At 38.7% G+C, this 20,408-nt stretch overlaps 1 protein-coding gene across 2 annotated transcripts in view; it reads left to right on the top strand.

Moving 5' to 3' along the window:
* Window positions 1-20,408, top strand: part of TLL1 (tolloid like 1) — a 323,584-nt gene that overhangs the window by 201,703 nt on the left and 101,473 nt on the right. For both annotated transcript variants that reach the window (XM_005887409.3, XM_070386689.1), the window contains exon 9: window positions 544-659. In XM_005887409.3, coding sequence (XP_005887471.2) covers window positions 544-659 — 116 coding nt within the window. The remainder of the gene's footprint in view (window positions 1-543; window positions 660-20,408) is intronic.

Genomic DNA, 20,408 nt, shown 5'->3' with positions numbered 1-20,408 from the left:
CAGTTTATTTTGAAAAAAATATTTCATTGTGTGTCATTTTGGCACCACTTTTACTGCATATTTATTCATTATTATTTAAATTTTATTTTTCCCAACTTTGATACAGTATTCATTATTAAAATTAACTTCACTGTACACCAAATATAATAATAAAATGTTTTATGAGGTCCCAGAATCACATCAAATAGGTACCCACTGGCTTGAATCTGAGTATGGGTGATGTATAAGTTGGCTATTTGCTCCTTGGGAATGAATGAGAAATGTCTCCATAAGGAAGAATTTTGTGTTTCATCAGGTTATTTATCTCATAATCTTGTTATATGGTTAGCTATAGCAATCCCTTTAAGTATACTGAAATTCTAGTAAGAAAGACATTTAAAAAATTACTTATAAAGGAAGTGTTATACAAATATATATCCTTCTCTAACACCAAAATGCTCAAGATTCATTAGTGATGCAAATGTCTCTTATAAAAAATAATGAATAATTTTATCTTTTTCATTAAAAAAAATCAAACATATGTTGTTTTTTTCTTTCTTTCAGCATGTGGAGAAACCCTACAAGAATCCAATGGCAATCTTTCCTCCCCAGGATTTCCAAATGGATATCCGTCTTATACACACTGCATCTGGAGAGTCTCTGTGACCCCAGGAGAGAAGGTAGTTTATCCCATCAACTGTTCTCTTTTAGTCTCAGATGCAAAGGTTCATCTTCTTTCAAATATATTTTACTTTGTTTTCTATTCTTATTTGATTAATTGAATAGCTCAGAAAATTTATGATGGGTATTATTCAAGCTCCAGGAGTTTTTTGAAAGATATAATTTTGAAAAAAATAGTAAATGATCTAAAAGGGTTGACATAATACAAATTATATTCTCAGACACAATGGAATTAAGTTAAAAATCAGTATCAGAAAGATAACTAGAAAAATCCCACACATATTAAAATTGAAAAATATATATCAACTATCCCATTCATTCACGAAGAAATTATGATAAAAATTAGAAATTATTTTCAATTATAACAAAAGTACTGAGAATTGCAAGTCTGTAAGATACATCCAATGGAAAAGGCCCTGGCACCCCACTCCAGTACTCTTGCCTGGAAACTCCCATGGATGGAGGAGCCTGGAAGGCTACAGTCCATGGGGTCGCTGAGAGTTGGACACGACTGAGCGACTTCACTTTCACTTTTCACTTTCATGCATTGGAGAAGGAAATAGCAACCCACTCCAGTGTTCTTGCCTGGAGAATCCCAGGGATGGCGGAGCCTAGTTGTCTGCTGTCTATGGGGTCGCACAGAGACGGACACGACTGAAGTGACTTAGCAGCAAGATATATCTAAAGTGTATTTAGAAGGAAATTCACAAACTTATATACTCATATTAGGAAATAAAAAATACTCCAAACTAAAGAGATAGACATCCATATAAAGACACTAGAAAAAGGAGCAATAAAATAAACGGAATAGTACATAAAGGAAGAAATAAAAAATAAATTTAAAAACATGAAACTATATGTACAAAGTATGGACAAAGTTGGTACTTTGAAACAATTTAGAAAATAGATTTAGAAAACAATTAGATTTAGAAAACAATTTAGAGAAATGGATAAAAAAGATCAAGAAAAAAAGATTAACAGAGAAAGTACAATTATCCAGTAATTAGCATAAAATGATTGTTATAACCATAGATGCTTTAGACACCAAAAGAACATTTTGAACATTATGCCAATAACTTTGAAAATGTAAATGAAATGGGAAAATCACTACAAAATATTACTTAGTAAGCTCTTATTCAAGAAGAAATTAAAATTTTGAATATTTCTATAACCACTAGAGAAATCAAATTACTGTTTATTTGAATTATTAGTCAAAAAGTTCTTGACAATGAAAACCCAGGCTAGATGGCTTCATGAATAAGTTCTACCCAACAACCCAGTAAGAAATAAATATAGTCTTGCATAAAGTCTTCCAGAGAATCAAATAAAAAATACACTCTACTCTTTATATGCTTAGGGCTTCTTAGGTGGCTCAGTGGTAAAGAATCCACCTGTAATGAAGAAGATGTGGGTTTGATTCCTGGGTAAGGAAGATCCCTTGGAGAAGGAAATAGCAACCCACTCCAATATTCTTGCCTGGAAAATCCCATGGGCAGAGGAGCCTGGAGGGCTACAATTCATGGGTTTACGAAAGTCGGGCATGACTTAGTCACTAAACACTGAAAGGTTGTTGCTGAACAATGCAAAGATGCCGGGATTCTTGGCTTCCAGATGAGAAGAATTCAATCTGGGGCCAGAGAGGATGCTTGATCTCTCAGAGCTTTTGTGTAATAAAGTTTTATTAAAGTATAAAGGAGATAGAGAAAGCTTCTGACATAGGCATCAGAAAGGGGCAGAAAGAGTACCCACTTGCTAGTGTTAGCCATGGAGTTATATACTCTCTAATTAGTTATTACAGTGAATCAAAAGAATGTCTGGAGGTTGTAAAGACCTCGCTAAACCTACCCCCATAATTTACATTTTAAGATAATAGGATTAGCCAGAAGGCTTTTTCCAGAGACTGTCCTCAAGCAGGATACATTATTGTTATATAATCCTAAGGAATGTAGAGGAAAAAAAGTTTGTCCTTTCTTCCTCCTTGAGAATTCCAGACCCCTCTCTCCTTGGGGACCCCTAGACTTCTTATCAACCTCCCTAGGAAATGACTTTCTCATTCCCCTCTTTTCCTTTAGGAGAATTATGTTGCTAAGGGAAAGGGGCGTCATTTTCATTCCATAACTACTTCCTGCTATTTAGGGGTGTGGTCCCTAAATTGTTGAGGCAATATATTCTCCTAACCCTCATATTAAGGGTCTCTGATCCAGGGGCCCTAAGTAATATTTGGAAGAGGCTGTGGCACTCAGGGGTTGGACAACCATTTGTAACTTAAAAGCCTTCATGCGACTAGAAACAAATCCAATTACACAGTTACAGATGCAAGGCAAAATAGTCCTTAAAACAAGTTAAAATCAAATTAAAAGTCATATTATGTCCAGAGTGACATCAGTCCGTCTTAGGATTGTTAGATGTCATCAGTTTAAGAAGAGGCATCACATGCGATTGTTGTTAAAAGTATTTGCAGACTTGGAGAAAGTCTTTCCTTGAAGTGGAGATGTCCACCATGGGAAGCCTTCCACTGATGAAGAGGAGAGTGCTCCACACACCCAGCAGTTAGACTGATTGTGAAATGCTGCGTAGGAGTGAGTCCAGGACAGGAAGGCATTGTGTTGAGGCTCAAACGGCAGACTCGGGATTTTTGGAGTCAGCATACATAGGCTCACATAGATTATCAGGCCCATTTAAAAAGTGCAAAGTCAAAGCATAGAAAGTAAAGACATAAAATGAAGTCACATAGCTCTGGTCAGGGTGCCACCTCTTAATTCGAGTGTGATGTACCCACGAATCAATTCCTCACACTTTGACAGCTGTAGGAGAAGAAAGAATAACCTGGTAAGGGCCTTCCCAGAGGGGCTCAAGGGATGGGCCCCCAAACCCCAATGTTTTTATGAGGACCTCAATTCCTGGCTCAAATAGAGGCTTGCTTGATTCAAGAGGCTGGATCAGGAGCCATCTACCAGAGTTCTGTTAATGCCTGTTGAAAAGCTGAGAGCTGAGTTACATAATTAGTTAATTCCAAGGCTTTGGGGTCTATAACAATGTCTGTGCATAAGAAAGGCCTTCCATAAATACATTCAAAGGGGGACAGTCCCTCCTTTTGGGGGCAGTTCGAGCCCTCATTAAAGCTATGGGTAGGACTTTAATCCAATTGTCCTGCGTTTCTTGACTTAATTTGCACATATGTCTTTTGATAATGTCATTAGCTTTTTCAACCTTTCCTGAGGATTGGGGTCTCCAGGAACAGTGTAAGTGATATTCTATTCCTAGAGCCTTAGACACCCCCTGATTTATAGCAGCTTTAAAGGCGGAGCCATTGTCACTCTGAAGCCTCTGTGGCAGCCCAAACCTGGGGATAATTTCATGGATTAAAACCTTTATAACCTCCTTAGCCTGCTCACTACTACAGGGAAAAGCCTCAATCCATCCAGTAAAAGTATCCACCCAAACTTGTAAGCAAGAATATCCATTAGCTTTTGGCATATGAGTAAAATCAATTTCCCAGTCCTCTCCAGGATACTTTCCATTTCATTGTAACCCAGATTTTGCTAGCTTTTCAGTCCTTAGGTTATTTTTCTGACAAACCTCACACCTTTTGATAATATTCTTTAGAGTTTTCATTACATTTTTACCTTCAAACAAACGAGAAGCCATCTGGTAAGTACTCTCTCCACCCTAATGAAAACTCTGGTGTAAACCCTTAAGAATTTTCTATTGAGCACTTTCAGGAATTATTAATTGTCCATCCTCAGATGTAACCATCCTTTATCAGTAATCTTTGCTCCTCTTTTCTCATATCTTCCTAATTCTTCCTCAATATATTGTGGTTTTTCCTGTTCCACAGGACCTGTTCAGATCAAAGGCGTCTGTAGTGAAGGGCTTTCCTAAAGTGCTGCTTTTCTGGATTGACAGTCAGCCAGCTGATTACCATTGGCTACTTTACTCCCTTCCCTGCTGTGCCCTTTGCAATGCATAACAGCTACTTCTTTAGGACAACATATAGCAGTTAAAAGTCTCTTGATCTCTCTGAAATGTTTAATAGGTTCTCCTGTCGCTGTTATAAACTGTCTCTCTTTCCATATTGCAGCATGAGCATGTAAAGTCAAATAAGCATACTTAGAATCAGTGTAGATATTTACCCGCTGCCCTTTGCTTAACTCTAGAGCTCAAGTCAGAGCCACAAGCTGTGCTGAGTACTGGTTCCCTGGGGGAGAGATTTTGCTTCTAAAACCTGTTCAGCAGTAACCATGGCGTAACCTGTTTTACGCTTTCCATCCCGAACAAAAGAACTGCCATCTGTAAATATTTCCATGTCAGGATTGTCTAATGGGGTATCCATTAGATCTTCTTGAAGTTTAAAGTTAGAAATTGGGAACAATCGTGATCAGGTGTTTCATTTTCCTTCTCAGAAAGGAAAGTGGTAGGATTTAAATTTCCACAAACTTTAAGCTTAGTTACTGGTCTTTCTAACAATAGTGACTGATATTTAAGAAGCCTACTGTCTGTCATCCAAATATTAAACTTAGAATTTAAGATTCCACTCACATCATGAGAAGTCAATACAGTAAGGTTTCATCCATTAATTATTTTTAAAGCTTCAGGTGCTAATAAAGCTGCTGCCCCAATTACTCTTAGGCATTGGAGCCACCCATGTGAAGTTACATCTAATTCTCTGCTTAGATAAGCAATAGGTTGCTGGTGAGGCCCTCAAGGTTGTGTCAAAACTCCCAAGGCCATACCTTTTCTTTCAGTGACAAACAAATTAAATTCTGACCCTGTGGGCAAGCTCAGAGCAGGAGCTTGCAGGAGAGCAGTCTGAAGAACCTTAAAAGCTTTTTGAGTATCTAGAGACCAAACCAGTTTGTCTGTTTGGGCCTGCTGAGTTTCAGCTATAAGTTTATATAAAGGCTGGGCAAGTTCCCCATAACCTGAAATCACAGTAGCCTGTGAGTCTCAAAAATCCTCTCAATTGTCTTAAAGTCATAGATAGGGAATGATTTCAGTTCAGTTCAGTTCAGTTAAGTCCCTCAGTCATGTCCGACTCTGTGCGACCCCATGAATGGCAGCACACCAGGCCTCCCTGTCCATCACCAACACCGGGAGTTCACTCAGACTCATGTCCATTGAGTCCGTGATGCCATCCAGCCATCTCATCCTCTGTCGTCCCCTTCTCCTCTTGCCCCCAATCCCTCCCAGCATCAGAGTCTTTTCCAATGAGTCAACTCTTCGCATGAGGTGGCCAAAGTATTGGAGTTTCAGCTTCAGCATCATTTCTTCCAAAGAAATCCCAAGGCTGATCTCCTTCAGAATGGACTGGTTGGATCTCCTTGCAGGCCAAGGGACTCTCAAGAGTCTTCTCCAACACCACAGTTCAAAAGCATCAATTCTTCGGCGCTCAGCCTTCTTCACAGTCCAACTCTCACATCCATACATGACCACAGGAAAAACAATAGCCTTGACTAGACAGACCTTTGTTGGCAAAGTAATGTCTCTGCTTTTGAATATGCTATCTAGGTTGGACATAACTTTCCTTCCAAGGAGTAAGCGTCTTTTAATTCTGTGGCTGCAGTCACCATCTGCAGTGATTTTGGAGCCCAGAAAAATAAAGTCTGACACTGTTTCCACTGTTTCCCCATCTATTTTCCATGAAGTGATGGGACCGGATGCCATGATCTTCGTTTTCTGAATGTTGAGCTTTAAGCCAACTTTTTCACTCTCCTCTTTCACTTTCATCAAGAGGCTTTTTAGTTCCTCTTCACTTTCTGCCATAAGGGTGGTGCCATCTGCATATCTGAGGTTATTGATATTTCTCCCAGCAATCTTGATTCCATCTTGTGCTTCTTCCAGCCCAGCGTTTCTCATGATGTACTCTGCATATAAGTTAAATAAGCAGGGTGACAATATACAGCCTTGACATACTCCTTTTCCTATTCAGAACCAGTCTGTTTTTCCATGGCCCTAGTCCCTTCTGATATGATTAGGCCAGATATGTAGCAGATTGTTGACAAAGCTGAGCCTTTTTTCTTGATGCCTTGTAACCGCAGCCTGCCAGAAAGTTTAAGAAGTCTTCTGAGGCTCATGAACAAGCTTCCTCTTTCTCAGCACTAAGCAAAATATCATATTGTAACACGACTGCTTCGGAGCTATTAAAGTTTTGTAGATCCCATGACAAACTTTATCCAAATAAGTGAGGACTGTCACGAAATTCCTGGGGCAAAACTGTCCAGGTTACCTGAGAACCTAGCTGCATAGGGTCCTCAAAGGCAAATAGAAATTGACTTTCCTCCCCGAAGGCACTGAATAGAAGGTATCTTTTAAATCAATTACTGAGAAATATTTGGCCCATTCAGGAATTTCAGACAATAGAGTGTAAGGATTAGGCACCATGGGGTGTAAAAGAACTACAGCTTCATTTATTATTCGTAAATCTTGAGCTAGTCTCCATTTACCATTTGATTTCTTTGTACCCAAAATAGGAATGTTGCAGGGACTGTTACAGGGAATTAATAGTCCCTGCTCCTTTAAATTCTCAATGATGGGTTTTAACCCTTCCTTCACTTCAGGTTTCAGTGGATACTGCTTCTTATGTGGAAATAAGTGTGGGTCTTTGAGCTTGACAACTACAGGAATAACATTTTGTGCTCAACCCACAGATTTTCCATCAGCCCATACTCTAGGATTTACATTTTGTTCAATTAAAGGGAGAGAAAGGGAAGGCTCCTTATTCATGAAAACAGAGGAATGGACCTTGCTCAGTATGCTAAGTCGCTTCAGTCGTGTCCGACTCTGTGCGACCCCATGGACTGCAGCCTACCAGGATCCTCCATCCATGGGATTTTCCAGGCAAGAGTACTGGAGTGGGTTGCCATTGCCTTCTTCTTTGCTCAGTATATCCCTTTCCAAAAGGGGTGAGGGAGACTCTGGCATGATCAGAAACTTCCGTGAAAATAGCAGAGTCTCAGTTACAGCTTAAAGAACAACTGAAGTAATACCCTTTGGCTCATCCAGACAGTCCCATTATGGAAGTGGATCGGGAAGAAGGTGGGTCAGGGGCTTCAGTAAGCACGGAGTAAGTTGCCCCAGTATCTAAAAGGAAATTGACTGATTGCCACCCCCCTCCACACACACACACAGAGTTATTAATACCTGGGGTTCCTCAGGTGTAATTAGGATGGGAGCTTGTTTGGGGACCCCAGGGCATCTTCAGTCCTGATTGTCTTGAGAGTCCGACCCCTGAAACCTACGCCTGTGAGGGCAGTCTCTCTTCCAGTGTGGTCCTTGCAGACCAGACATGGAGCCGGGGGCAGCTTAGATGCCTGAGGGCAATCCCGGTTAAGGTGCCCATCTTTTCCCCAGTAATAGCAAGCCCATCCCTTTTCCCCTGGGTCCCTCTGGGCATTTTTCTCAGGCTGTTTAAGAATAGTTCTCATATCCATTGCAAGGGCTTCTGCCTGTTCCTTTGTCTTTTTCTGCCTTTCTTTTCCTCATATTCCCTACCATAATAGACTGTCTGAGCTAGTTGTAACGGACTATCCAAAGACTGATTTGGTCCTATTTTAATAGCTTATGGCGGATATCTGGAGCCGACTAAGTGAGAAATCTATCTTTTAAGATCACTTTTCCCTCTTCACTTTCAGGATCAATCTCAGTGAATCTGCGAAGGGCTTCTCTCAGTCTATCTAGGAATTTACCAGGAGCTTCCTTCTCCTCCTATTCTATGTCTGCCAATTTGCCATAGTTTAAAGGCTTAGCATGCGCCTGCCTCAGTCCTTCAAGAATACATCTGACAAAATGACTCTGATCCCATCTTCCTTTAGCTGTGTTGTAGTCCCAATCTGGTTCTGTAGTTGGGACCACCTGACTCCCAGTGGGGAGGGTGGCTATCTCGTCCTCCCTCTTCCCTACTGATTCATTACCAAACTGTTCATCTCCATAAGCAAGCACTTTCCCCAAAACTCAAGTCTTTTAGTCGGGAGTCAGTGTTTGTCCCAAGATATACATCACATCCTTCCAAGTAAGGTCATAAAGCAGAGTAACACCTTTGAAAGCTCTAATATATTTTTCTGGGTCCTCTAAATAGTCTCCCAGACCCCCTTGATTCTTTGTATTTCTTGATAAGAAAAAGGCTTATTAACTCTCATAGACTGATTATTTTTCCTGGTGAGTGCTTCATGAAGAAGTAAAAGCTTGTGTGGCTATTCCTCAGTCTCTCTGGCTGTTCTGTGCATATTATCCTAGGAGAAACCTGCTTTTCTTTAACTCTTTGTCTCCTGTCCTCCATCTCATCTAGCAAAGTTGGAGGACAGGAGGGAGCTGAAGGAGTCATACCCAAATCTATACCCTTAGGACATAAGTCTGGCATATTTTGTAGAGAGAAAAAGGGCAACACATAGGCTACTTCTACCCATTTTCCTTGTTTTCTACAGAACCGATCTAATTGTAAAACAGTATTATACTTAAGAGACCCTCCAACTGGCCACCACTTGCCATCTTCCAGTGGGTACCGTGGCCATGCAGTATCACATAGGGAGACCAGGTATGTCTTCTTTAAGCCCTGGGGATCAAATCTATCCCAGTTTTTCAGGATACAGTTCAAAAGAGTGAGGCTGGAATTGTTAGCTCCCATCTGTAAGAGAGAAAAAAAGCGACCAGCACCCTCTTTCTACTGGAGGCATCCCTCCCTGCTCTAGATGGGGGTGTAGACAGACTTTACACCAAAGTTTTTCTTTGCCGGTTAGACTTAGTCTGTCCCTTACCCATGCAGGTGACATACTCGTCCCTCCCAGTTCTACCACCAAGACGGGGTCGGGATGCACCAGGGGTAGACCTGATGGCATCTCTGACGTCCAGCTCCTCACCATTAAAACCTTGCTTGCCTCTGATGCCACCCGGGGTGCAATCAGAGCATCCTTCCAGAATGCCTCCCCGGCTAAACCGCTGGGGGAAACATTCGTCACCTGAGTGCCTGTGCATGACCCTGAGTATATTCCTGACCACAATAAGACCGGTTGGAACATAAAATTGAGATGTTCCTTCCAAGTGTCACCACACCAGTATGAGAGCCTCCTAAGCATCACCACACCAGTATAAGAGTCTCCTCTGGTCCACTAAGAGCCAGCGTTACCAAAGGGAAAAAAAAAAAAAAACTCCATTGTAGTTCCAATCTGAGTAAACTTTAGCCTCAGAGATGCTCTTGGAGATAGAGCTCCATCTAGCTTCCAAACTTTCCATGCCTAACAAGGCTAGGTGCTTCCTGACTACCAATCCAAGTTTGTGACCTAAGTAGCAGTACACAGTAACAGCATAGATCACAAGTCTATGATCTGACAGGTTAGGTTCATACTTCTAAATTCCAAGGAGTTATGAAATTGTCAAAGAGACTGAAAAGTTTGACCGAGAAAGGAAAATTCAATCCACACACTTTGCCCATTTCTGGGCGGTCCCTGAAAGAGACGTTGGGTGCCTCTTGGCATTGGCAGGTCAGTATGAACCCCCGACAGGCTTTTGCCATAAGCCGTGTGAGGTCGCCACAGAACCGCAGAGCAGGGCTCCTCACTTGCTTCGTGCAGGGCATTTCATTCATTCATGCAAGTACACCGCAGACTTAGTAAAGTACAGCAGAAAACGTGTTCACTAGGAGAACAAAGAATTTGAGCCCCAAACATCCTTACCTTGTCCTGAAGAATTACAGATGAGCCCCCAAGATGAAAGGTTGTTGCTGAACGTCGCAAAGGCACCAGGATTCTTGGCCTCCGGAGGAGAAGAATTCAATCCGCAGCCAGAGAAGAGGCTTGAGTGCTCAGAGCTTTTGTGTAATAAAGTTTTATTAAAGTATAAAGGAGATAGAGAAAGCTTCTGACATAAGCATCAGGAGGCGGCAGAAAGAGTACCCACTTGCTAGTGTTAGCCATGGAGTTATATACTCTCTAATTAGTTATTACAGTGAATCAAAAGAATGTCCGGAGGTTGTAAAGACTTCGCTAGACCTACCCCCATAATTTACATTTTAAGATAATAGGATTAGCCAGAAGGCTTTTTCCAGAGACTGTCCTCAAGCAGGATACATTATTGTTATATAATCCTAAGGAATGTAGAGGAAAAAAAGTTTGTCCTTTCTTCCTCCTTGAGAATTCCAGACCCCTCTCTCCTTGGGGACCCTTAGACTTCTTATCAACCTCCCTAGGAAATGACTCTCTCAACACCAACAACAATTTATATAGTTAGCAAAACCTGATAGCCATTCTGATGACAAAAACAGTGTAAGAAAGGAAAATTTTAACCCAGACTCACATTTGAATATGTATGTAAAATCCTCCCCACATTACCAAAACAAGTGCAAATATCTATGCATGTATATGTATATATGTATCTATCTATAAATATATAAGTACCATATAAAATATATTACTATTATTATATATTTGAAAAGCAAATATATGCATGGATATGTATATATATGTATTATATATCATATATATATGTTTGTGTTTATATGTATATGTACATACATACAAGCACAGTTAAATGAATATCTCAGTTAAATCAAGAAAAAGATCTATTAATGATTTAACAGCAACGACAAACCCTGAGCAAATTAGGAAAATAAAAATATTTCATTAATTTTATGAAGAAAATCAACAAAAGCTAATCCAAGTACCATTATCATTGGGCTTTCCTGGTGGTTCAGATGGTAAAGAATCTGCCTGCAATGCAGGAGACCTGGGTTTGATCCCTGGATTGGGAAGATCCCATGGAGAAGGGAAGGGCTACTCACCCCAGTATTCTTGCCTAGAGAATTCCATGGACAGAGGAGTCTGGCAGACTACAGTCCTTGGATAACAAAAAGTTGGACAGGGCTGATTGACTTTCACTTTCACTTTCACCATTATTATTGGTGACATTCTGAAAATATTTCTTTTGAAATAGGTAAAAAATCAAGTGTGTCCACCAGTTTCCCCGCCCTTTTAAAAAAAGTTTTGGTAGAAGTAGTAGCACATTAAGGCAATAAAATGAAATTACACATATAATGATTAAAAAGGAAGATGTAAACTTCCCTTTATCAGATTGTTTGTTACAGAATTTTAAATTATTGAGAAGTGAAATAAATAAATGTTAATTTCTAGATTCTTTCTTAAACATCTTTCCAGACCAAGATTGTAATGATTCCTTTCTATAAGTTGTTAAATTATTTTTGTCCTTTGTTTTTCACTAGTTCATCTGGAATGACTCAAATGCATTTTAGTTTTGGTGAAAATGAAAATGCAGTTAAAGAAAAATTCGTATCCCTGATAATTGAGTGGTGTTATGAGTATGATGGGTATGGAGTTGTGCAGGATATTACTCTCATTCTCTGTGTTATACAATATGCCTATTTGTTTATTAAACTTTATACATAGTAGTTTTTATATTTTAATCCCATACCATAATTTATTCATTCTTCCTTCTCTCTCCCCTTTGATAACAACAAGTTTGTTCTTACAATGAAAATTAAATGAAACTTTTGTGTAGCATAAATAGATTTTACACATAAAAAGTTACAAAAGACATGTAATACATGAATGCATATGTTATTCTTTATATAGTTATTTTTAATTTAAGAATTATGAGTCTATGTTGTAACATAAGTTATAGATGTTGATCAATTTCTACTTATAGTCTTTGAATAAGCCCTGGAAAATATATTGTGAAAATCATTCAGTTCAGTTTAGTTCAGTTCACAACTAATGTTGTGTTAGTTTTAGGTATATAGCAAAGTGAATCTGTTATATATATATATATATATATATATATATATAAAACACTCTGTATATACACTCTGTATATATATATATACACACTGTATATACACTGTATATATATACAGTATATATATATATATACTCTGTATATATATACAGTATATACACTGTATATACTCTGTATATACACTCTGTATATATATATATATACTGTGTGTATATATATATATACACACACTGTATATACACTGTATATATATATACTGTATATACACTCTGTGTGTGTGTGTGTGTGTATATATATATATATATATATATATATATATATATCCACAGAGTTATTATATAACTCCACAGAGTTATCTCCACCACTCTATTTTAGGTTTTTTCCCTAATAGGCCATTACAGAGTATAGAGTTTCCTGTGCAATACAGTAGGTCCATACTAATTATTTATTTATACATAGAAGTATGTGTGCTGCTGCTGCTAAATCACTTCAGTATGTCAATCCTAATATTCCAATTTATCCCTCCTCCCTTGCCTCTCAGACTCACTTCAGTCACTCACTCATGCCCAGCTCTTTGTGACCCAATGGACTGCAGCACGCCAGCCTTTCCTATCCATCACAAACTCCCAGAGCCTGCTCAAACTCATGTCCATTGAGTCAGTGATGCCATCCAACCATCTCATCCTCTGTCATCCCCTCTCCTCCTGCCTTCAATCTTTCCCAGCATCAGGGTCTTTTCCAATGAGTTAATTCTTCACATCAGGTGGCCAAAGTATTGGAGCTTCAGCATCAGTCCTTTTGATTTCAGTGTCTTTTGATTTCATGGCTGCTGTCATCACTGCCCGCAGTGATTTTGGAGCTCAGACAAATAAAATCTATCACTGTTTTCCCCTTCTATTTGCCTGGAAGTGATGGCACTGGATGCCATGATCCAACGTTTTTGAATGTTGAGTTTTAAGCCAACCTTTTCACTTTCCTCTTTCATTCTCATCAAGAGGATCTTTAATTCCTCTTCCTTTCTGCCATTATAGTGGTATTATTTGTATATCTGAAGTTGTTGATATTTCTCCCAGCAATCTTGATTGCAGCTTGTGATTCATCCAGTGTGGTATTATACATGATGTACTCTGCATATTTTATTGGGCTTCAAAATCACTGGGCATGGTGACTGCAACCATGAAATTAAAAGACACTTGCTGCTTGGACGAAAGGCTATGACAAACCTAGATAGCATATTAAAAAACAAAGACATCAGTTTGCTGACAAAGGTCCATATAGTGAAAGCTATGGTTTTTCCAGTAGTCATGAATGGATGTGAGAATTGGACCAAACAAACAAAGAAAAGAAGGCTGAAGGCTGAAGAATTGATACTTTCAAATTGTGGTGCTGGAGAAGACTCTTGAGAGTTCCTTGGATTTCATGTAGATCAAACTGGTCAATCCTAAAAGAAATCAACCCTAAATGTTCATTGAAAGGACTGTTATTGAAGCTGAAGTTCTAATACTTTGGCTACCTGATGGGAAAAACTCCCTCATTGGAAAAGACCCTTATGCTAGGAAAGATTGAAAGTAAAAGGAGAGGAGGGTGGCATACGGTGAAATGGTTAGATAGCATCACTGACTCAATGAATATGAACTTGGCCTACATACAAGTTTCTCAGCAGACCAGTAAGGTGGTCTGGTATTTCCCATCCCTTTAAAATTTCCCACAGTTTGTTGTGATCCACTCAATCATAGGCTTTAGAGTAGTCAATGAAGTAGAAGTAGATGTTTTTCTGGAATTCCCTTGCTTTCTCTATGATCCAGAGAGTGTTGACAATTTGATCTGTTTCCTCTGCCTTTTCTAAACCCAAATTATACATCTGGAAGTTCTCAGTTCAGGTACTGCTGAAGCCTAGTTTGAAAGATTTTGACCTTAACCTTGCTAGCATGTGCAATGAGCATAGTTGTACAGTAGTGAACATTCTTTGGCATTTCCCTTCTTTGAGACTGAAATTAAAAGTGACCTTTTCCAGTCCTGTGGCCACTGAGTTTTCCAAATTTGCTGACATATTGAGTGCAACACTTTAACTGAATTAACCATCTTTTAGGATTTGAAATATCTCAGCTGGGATTCCATCACCTCTGTTAGCTTTGTTTGTAGTCAGTCAGTCAGTCAGTCAGTCAGTTCAGTCACTCAGTCGTGTCTGACTCTCTGCGACCCCATGAATCGCAGCATGCCAGGCCTCCCTGTCCATCACCAACTCCCAGAATTCACTCAGACTCACGTCCATCGAGTCAGTGATGCCATCCAGCCATCTCATCCTCTGTCGTCCCCTTCTCCTCCTGCCCCCAATCCCTCCCTGCATCAGAGTGTTTTCCAGTGAGTCAACTCTTCACATCAGGTGCCCAAAGTACTGGAGTTTCAGCTTTAACATCCTTCCTAAATCCCACTTGAATTCATACACCAGGATAGTTGGCTCTGGGTGAATGACTGCAGCATCATGGTTATTGGGTCAGTAAGACTCTTTTGGTATAGTTCTTCTGTATATTCTTGCCACTTCTTCTTAATCTCTTCTACTTCAGTTCAGTCCCTACTGCTTCTGTCCATCCTTGCATGAAATATTCCCTTGATATCTCCAATTTTCTTGAAGAGATTTCTAGTCATTCCCATTCTATTGTTTTCCTCTATTTCTTTTCATTGTTCATTTAAGAAGGCTTTCTTATCTCTCCTTGCTATTCTCTTAAACTCTGCATTCAACTGGGTATATCTTTCCCTTTCTCCCTTGCCTTTCACTTTTCTTTCCTCAGTTATGTGTAAAGCCTCCTCATATCACTTTTCCTTCTTGCATTTCTTCTTCTTTGGGATGGTTTTGATCACCAACTCCTTTACAATGTTATGAACCTCCACCTATAGTTCTTCAGGCACTCTGTCTACCAGATCTAATCCTTTAAATCTATTCATCACCTCCACTTTATAATCATAAGCGGTTTGATTTAGGTCATACCTGAATGGCCTAACAGTTTTCCCTACTTTTTTCAATTTAAGCCTGAATTTTGTAATAAGGACCTCATGATCTGAGACATAGTCAGCTCCAAGTCTTGTTTTTGCTGACTCTGTAGAGCTTCTCCATCTTTGGTTGCAAACAATATAATCAATCTGATTTCAGTATTGACCATCTGATGATGTCCATGTGTAGAGTTGTCTCTTGTCTTGTTGGAAAAGTGTGTCTGCTGTGACCAGTGTGTTCTCTTGACAAAACTCTGTTAGCCTCTGTGTTACTTTATTTTGTACTTCAAGGCCAAACTTACCTATTATTCCAGGTATCTCTTGACTTCCTACTTTTGCATTCTAGTCCCCTATGATGAAAAGGACATCTTTTGTTGGTGTTTGCTCTAGAAGGTCTTGTAGGTCTTCATAGAACTGGTCAATGTTAGTTTCTTTGACGTTAATGATTGGGGCCTAGTCTTGGATTACTGTCATGTTGAATGGTTTGCCTTGGAAATGAACCAAGATCATTCTGTCATTTTTGAGATTGCACCAAGTACTGAACCAAGTATTGCACCAAAACTTTTGTTGACTATGAGGGCTTCTCCATTTCTTCTAGGGGATTCTTGTCCACAGTAGTAGAAATAATGATCATCTGATTTAAATTTAAATAAATTATATTCAGATTAGATTGCACATATAAGCCACGTTACATGATATTTGTCTGTCTCTGTCTGACTTACTTCACTCAGTATGACAATCTCTAGATCCATCCATGTTTCCACAATATACATATTTTATTAAAACAAAGCATTATAGAATATGGAAAGCTTTGGAATGAGATTAATCAAATTAAATCAGTACGAGCAAGATAATATCTGGAAAAAGTTTCTCGTATCTAATTGCAGTACCCATAACATCAGCATTCAAAGTTTATTTACTTTTCTTATATGCAGGATTACTAATAAAATGGTATTTTCCAAAATGTTGAAAAATAGGAAAAAATAAACTATCAGTTTTCTACTATATTTTTAATATTGTTTACAATGATAAGCAAATTTATTGTTGCAAATGGTGAATGAAACATACTCATCTTTCTTTCTTATATTTTTATTTTCTTTCATTTAACATTTATGCTCATTCTGGTTTTCTTTACGTCTTTGCTTTTTATTTATGTATTGAGTTATTGTTAGCTTACAATTTTATATTAGTTTCAGGTGTACAACGTACAGTATTTTTGCAGATCACACTGCCTGAAAATCATTAAACTATAACGGCTACCATTCTCTGTCCTGTACAGTGTACCGTTTCTGCTTCCTTTTATACATGATAGATTTTACCTTTATATCCCACACCCCTAATTTGTCTTTCCTTCTTTCCCTCTCTCCTTTGGTAAGCACAAGTTTATGTTCCTCATCTGTGAGTATGCTTCTGTTTTTGTGTACACATTAATTTGTATTATTTTTTAGATTCCATGAAGAAGTGATTTCATACAATATTTGTCTTTCTCTCTGACTTTGCTTCACTAAGCATAGCATTCTCTATGTCCATCCATGTTGCTACGAGTGGAAGAATTTCATCCTTTTTATGGCTGAGTAATATTCATATATATGGCACATCTTCTATATCCATCCATCTGTTGATTAGCACTTGGCTTGCTGCTGTATCTTGGCTATTATAATTAGTGCTGTTACGAACATTGAGGTGCATGTGTCCTTTCAAATTAGTGTTTTCATTTTTTCCAGATATATACCCAGGGATGGAATTGTTGGACCATATGATAGTTCTATTTTTAGTTTTTTGAGGAAACTCCCTAGTGTTTAATAGAATGGCTGCACCAATTTACATTCCCACTCACAGTGTAGGTTGCTTTCCTGCTGGCTCAATCCCCTTGCGGTGCAGGAGATGCAGTTTCTATCCCTGGGTGGGGGAAAATCCCCTGGAGGAGGGCATGGCAACCCACTCTAGTCTTCTCGCCTGTAGAATCCCATGAACAGAGGAGCCTGGAGGGCTATGGTCCCTTGTCACAGAGAGTCTGTCATGACTGTAGCGACTGAGCATGCGTGCACGCACATAACAGTGTAAGAAGATTCTCTATTCTCACATCCTCTCCAACATTGGCTATTTATAGACTTTTTGACTATAGCCATTTTCACTGGTGTGAGGTGATATCTCAGTTTTGATTTTCATTTCTCAGTTAGTGATATTGAGCATCCTTTCATGTGCCTGTGTGCCATCTATGTTTCTTTTTTGCAAAAATATGTCAAAAGATTCTGTCCATTTTTGGATTGTATTGCCTTTTTGTATTGATCTGTTTATATATTTTGAATATTAACCCCTTGCTGGCAGTACGACTTGCAAACATTTATTCAGTACGTTGACTGCTTTCTTAATTATTTCCTTTCCTGTGGCAAAGCTTTTAAGTTTAATTAGGTCTCATCTGTTTACTTTTGTTTTATTTCCTTTGCCTTAGGAAACAGACAAAAAAATAATGCTATTATATATGTCAAAGAGTGCTTGGCCCATGTTTTCCTCTAGGATTTTTATGATTTCAGGCCTCTCATTTAGATCTTTAATACATTTTGAACTTCTTTTTGTATATGGTGTGAGGAAGTGTTCTAAATTCATTCTTTTAAATGTAGCTGTCTTGTTTTCTTAGCACCATTTATTGAAAAGGCTGTTTTTTCTCCATTGCATATTCACGCTTCCTTTGTTTTTGACGAGTTGACCTTTATGAGACGAATTGACCTTTATGTGGGTTTATTTCTGGGCTCTCCATTCTGTTGCATTGTTCTATATATCTGTTGTGCCAATGCAACAGATACTAGTTTTGATTACTGTAGCTTTGTGTCTAGTCTGGGATTGTGAAATATTTAACTTTGTTGTTTTTCTCAAGATTGCTTTGGCAATTCAGGGTCTTTTGTGGTTCGATATAATTATGGGATTATTTGTTCTACTTCTCTGGGAACATGTCATGGATGTTTGATAGAGATTGCATTAAATCTAGAGATTAATGGATCACTTTTACTTCTTTGGTTGTAAGCTTAATGTTTTAATTTCAAGCACCTTTTCTTTTATGATACAAATATTTAAGGATATAAATTTTTCTTTTATGAGCTACTTTGTCTGAATTTCATCAGCTTGACATATAGTATTTTTAGTTTCCAATTTTAATAATCTGCTTCATCTTTTATCATTTCTTCTAAACTCACATATTTTTAGTAACATATTTTTTATTCACAAACATAAGTTGTTTCCCAGTCTTCCTTTTCTTATCAATTTCTCTTTAGTCACTTTTTGAAGAAAGACTGTAGTCTGTATGAAGTCAGTGTTTGAAATATATTGAGGCTGACAGTATGAAATTGGAATTGACCAATAATAATTAAAACACAAAAAATCTTTGCTTGAAAATGTGTTTTGTACAATGGTTTGGTACGATCTTTTCTACATTCACATTAATCTTTTTATTCTATTTTTATATTCTCTATAGTATTGCTTTTGACTGCTTCAACTATCAAATAGTAGAAAGATACATTTTAACATAATATTATTTGCCACTTTTACTAGATTTATTAATTGGTCTTTACGGATTTAATGGGAAGCTTGGGTGGCACAGTGGTAAACTATACACCTGTAATGCAGGATGTCTGCAATGCAGACATGGACTCAATCCCCGGGTCAGGAAGATACCCTGGAGAAGGAAAGAGAAGCCCATTCCTGTATTCTTGATGGAAAATCCCATGAACAGAGGAGATGGGTTACAGTCATTGGGACCACAAATGTGTCAAATACAACTTAGAATTTTCCTCTCCACGGATTACAGTCTTGTCATGGTGAAGGGGCTTATGTAACTCAGTGAAGCTATTGGCCATTCCGTGTGGGGCCACCTGAAATGGATGGATAATAATGAAGGCTCTGACAAAACATTGTCCACTGGAGAAGGAAATGGCAGCCCACTTTAGTAGTATTGCCTGGAGAACCTCATGGACAGTATGAAATGGCAAAAAGATATGACTCCACAAGATGAGCCCCCCAGGTCAGAAGGTATCCAGTATGCTACTGGGGAAGAGCAGAAGGCCATTAAAAATAGCTCCAATAAGAATGAAGCAGCTGGACCAAACGCAAATAGCATTCAGGTGTGGATGTGTCTGGTGGTGAAAGTGAAGTCAAGTGCTGTAAAAAACAGTATTGCATAGGAACGTGGAATGTTAGGTCTATGAATCAAGATAAATTAGACATGGTCAAGCAGGAGAGGCACTATCCTCTTAGGAATCAGTGAGCTTAAATTGATGGGAATTTGGCGAATTTAATTCAGATGACCATTATATCTACTACTTTGGGCAAGAATCCATTAGAAGAAATGGAAGAACCCTCATGGTCAACAAAAGAGTCCAAAATGCAGTTCTTGGATGCAACCTTAAAAACAACAGTGTAATCTCCATTTGTTTAGACATTACCAGATGGTAAACATTGAAATCAGATTGATTATGTTCTTTGTAGCCAAAGATGGAGAAACTCTATACAGAGAGTGAAAATAAGACCTGGAGCTGACCACTGTTCAGATGATAAGCTCCTTATTGCAAAGGATCAGTCATTCAGTTGTGTCCAACTCTTTGTGGCCCATGGACCATAGCCCACCAGGCTCCTCTGTCCCTGGGATTTTCCATGCGAGAATACTGGAGTGGGTTTGCCATTCTCTTCTCCAGGGGATCTTCCTGACCCAGGGATTGAACCTGAGTCACCTCCATTGCAGGTGGATTCTTTACCATCTGAGAAAGTAAGGAAAGCCACTAGACCATTTAGGTATCCTAATCAAATCCCTTATATTATACAGCACAAGTGATGAATAGTTTCAAGAGATTAGATCTGGAAGAGAGTGTCTGAAGATCTAAGGACAGAGGTTGGTAACATTGTACAGGAGGCAGTGACCTAAATCACCAAGAAAAATGAATGAGGGCAGAATGGTCTGAGAAGGCTTTGCATTTGTAAATAGCTGAGAAAGGAAGAGAAGCAAGAGGCAAGGGAGAAAAGGAAAGATACCC

This window comes from Bos mutus, chromosome 17 (assembly GCF_027580195.1).
Source record: "Bos mutus isolate GX-2022 chromosome 17, NWIPB_WYAK_1.1, whole genome shotgun sequence".
Lineage (NCBI taxonomy): Eukaryota > Metazoa > Chordata > Mammalia > Artiodactyla > Bovidae > Bos > Bos mutus.
The sequence above is the reverse complement of the archived record's forward strand: the minus strand, read 5'-3'. Positions and strand labels throughout refer to the sequence as shown.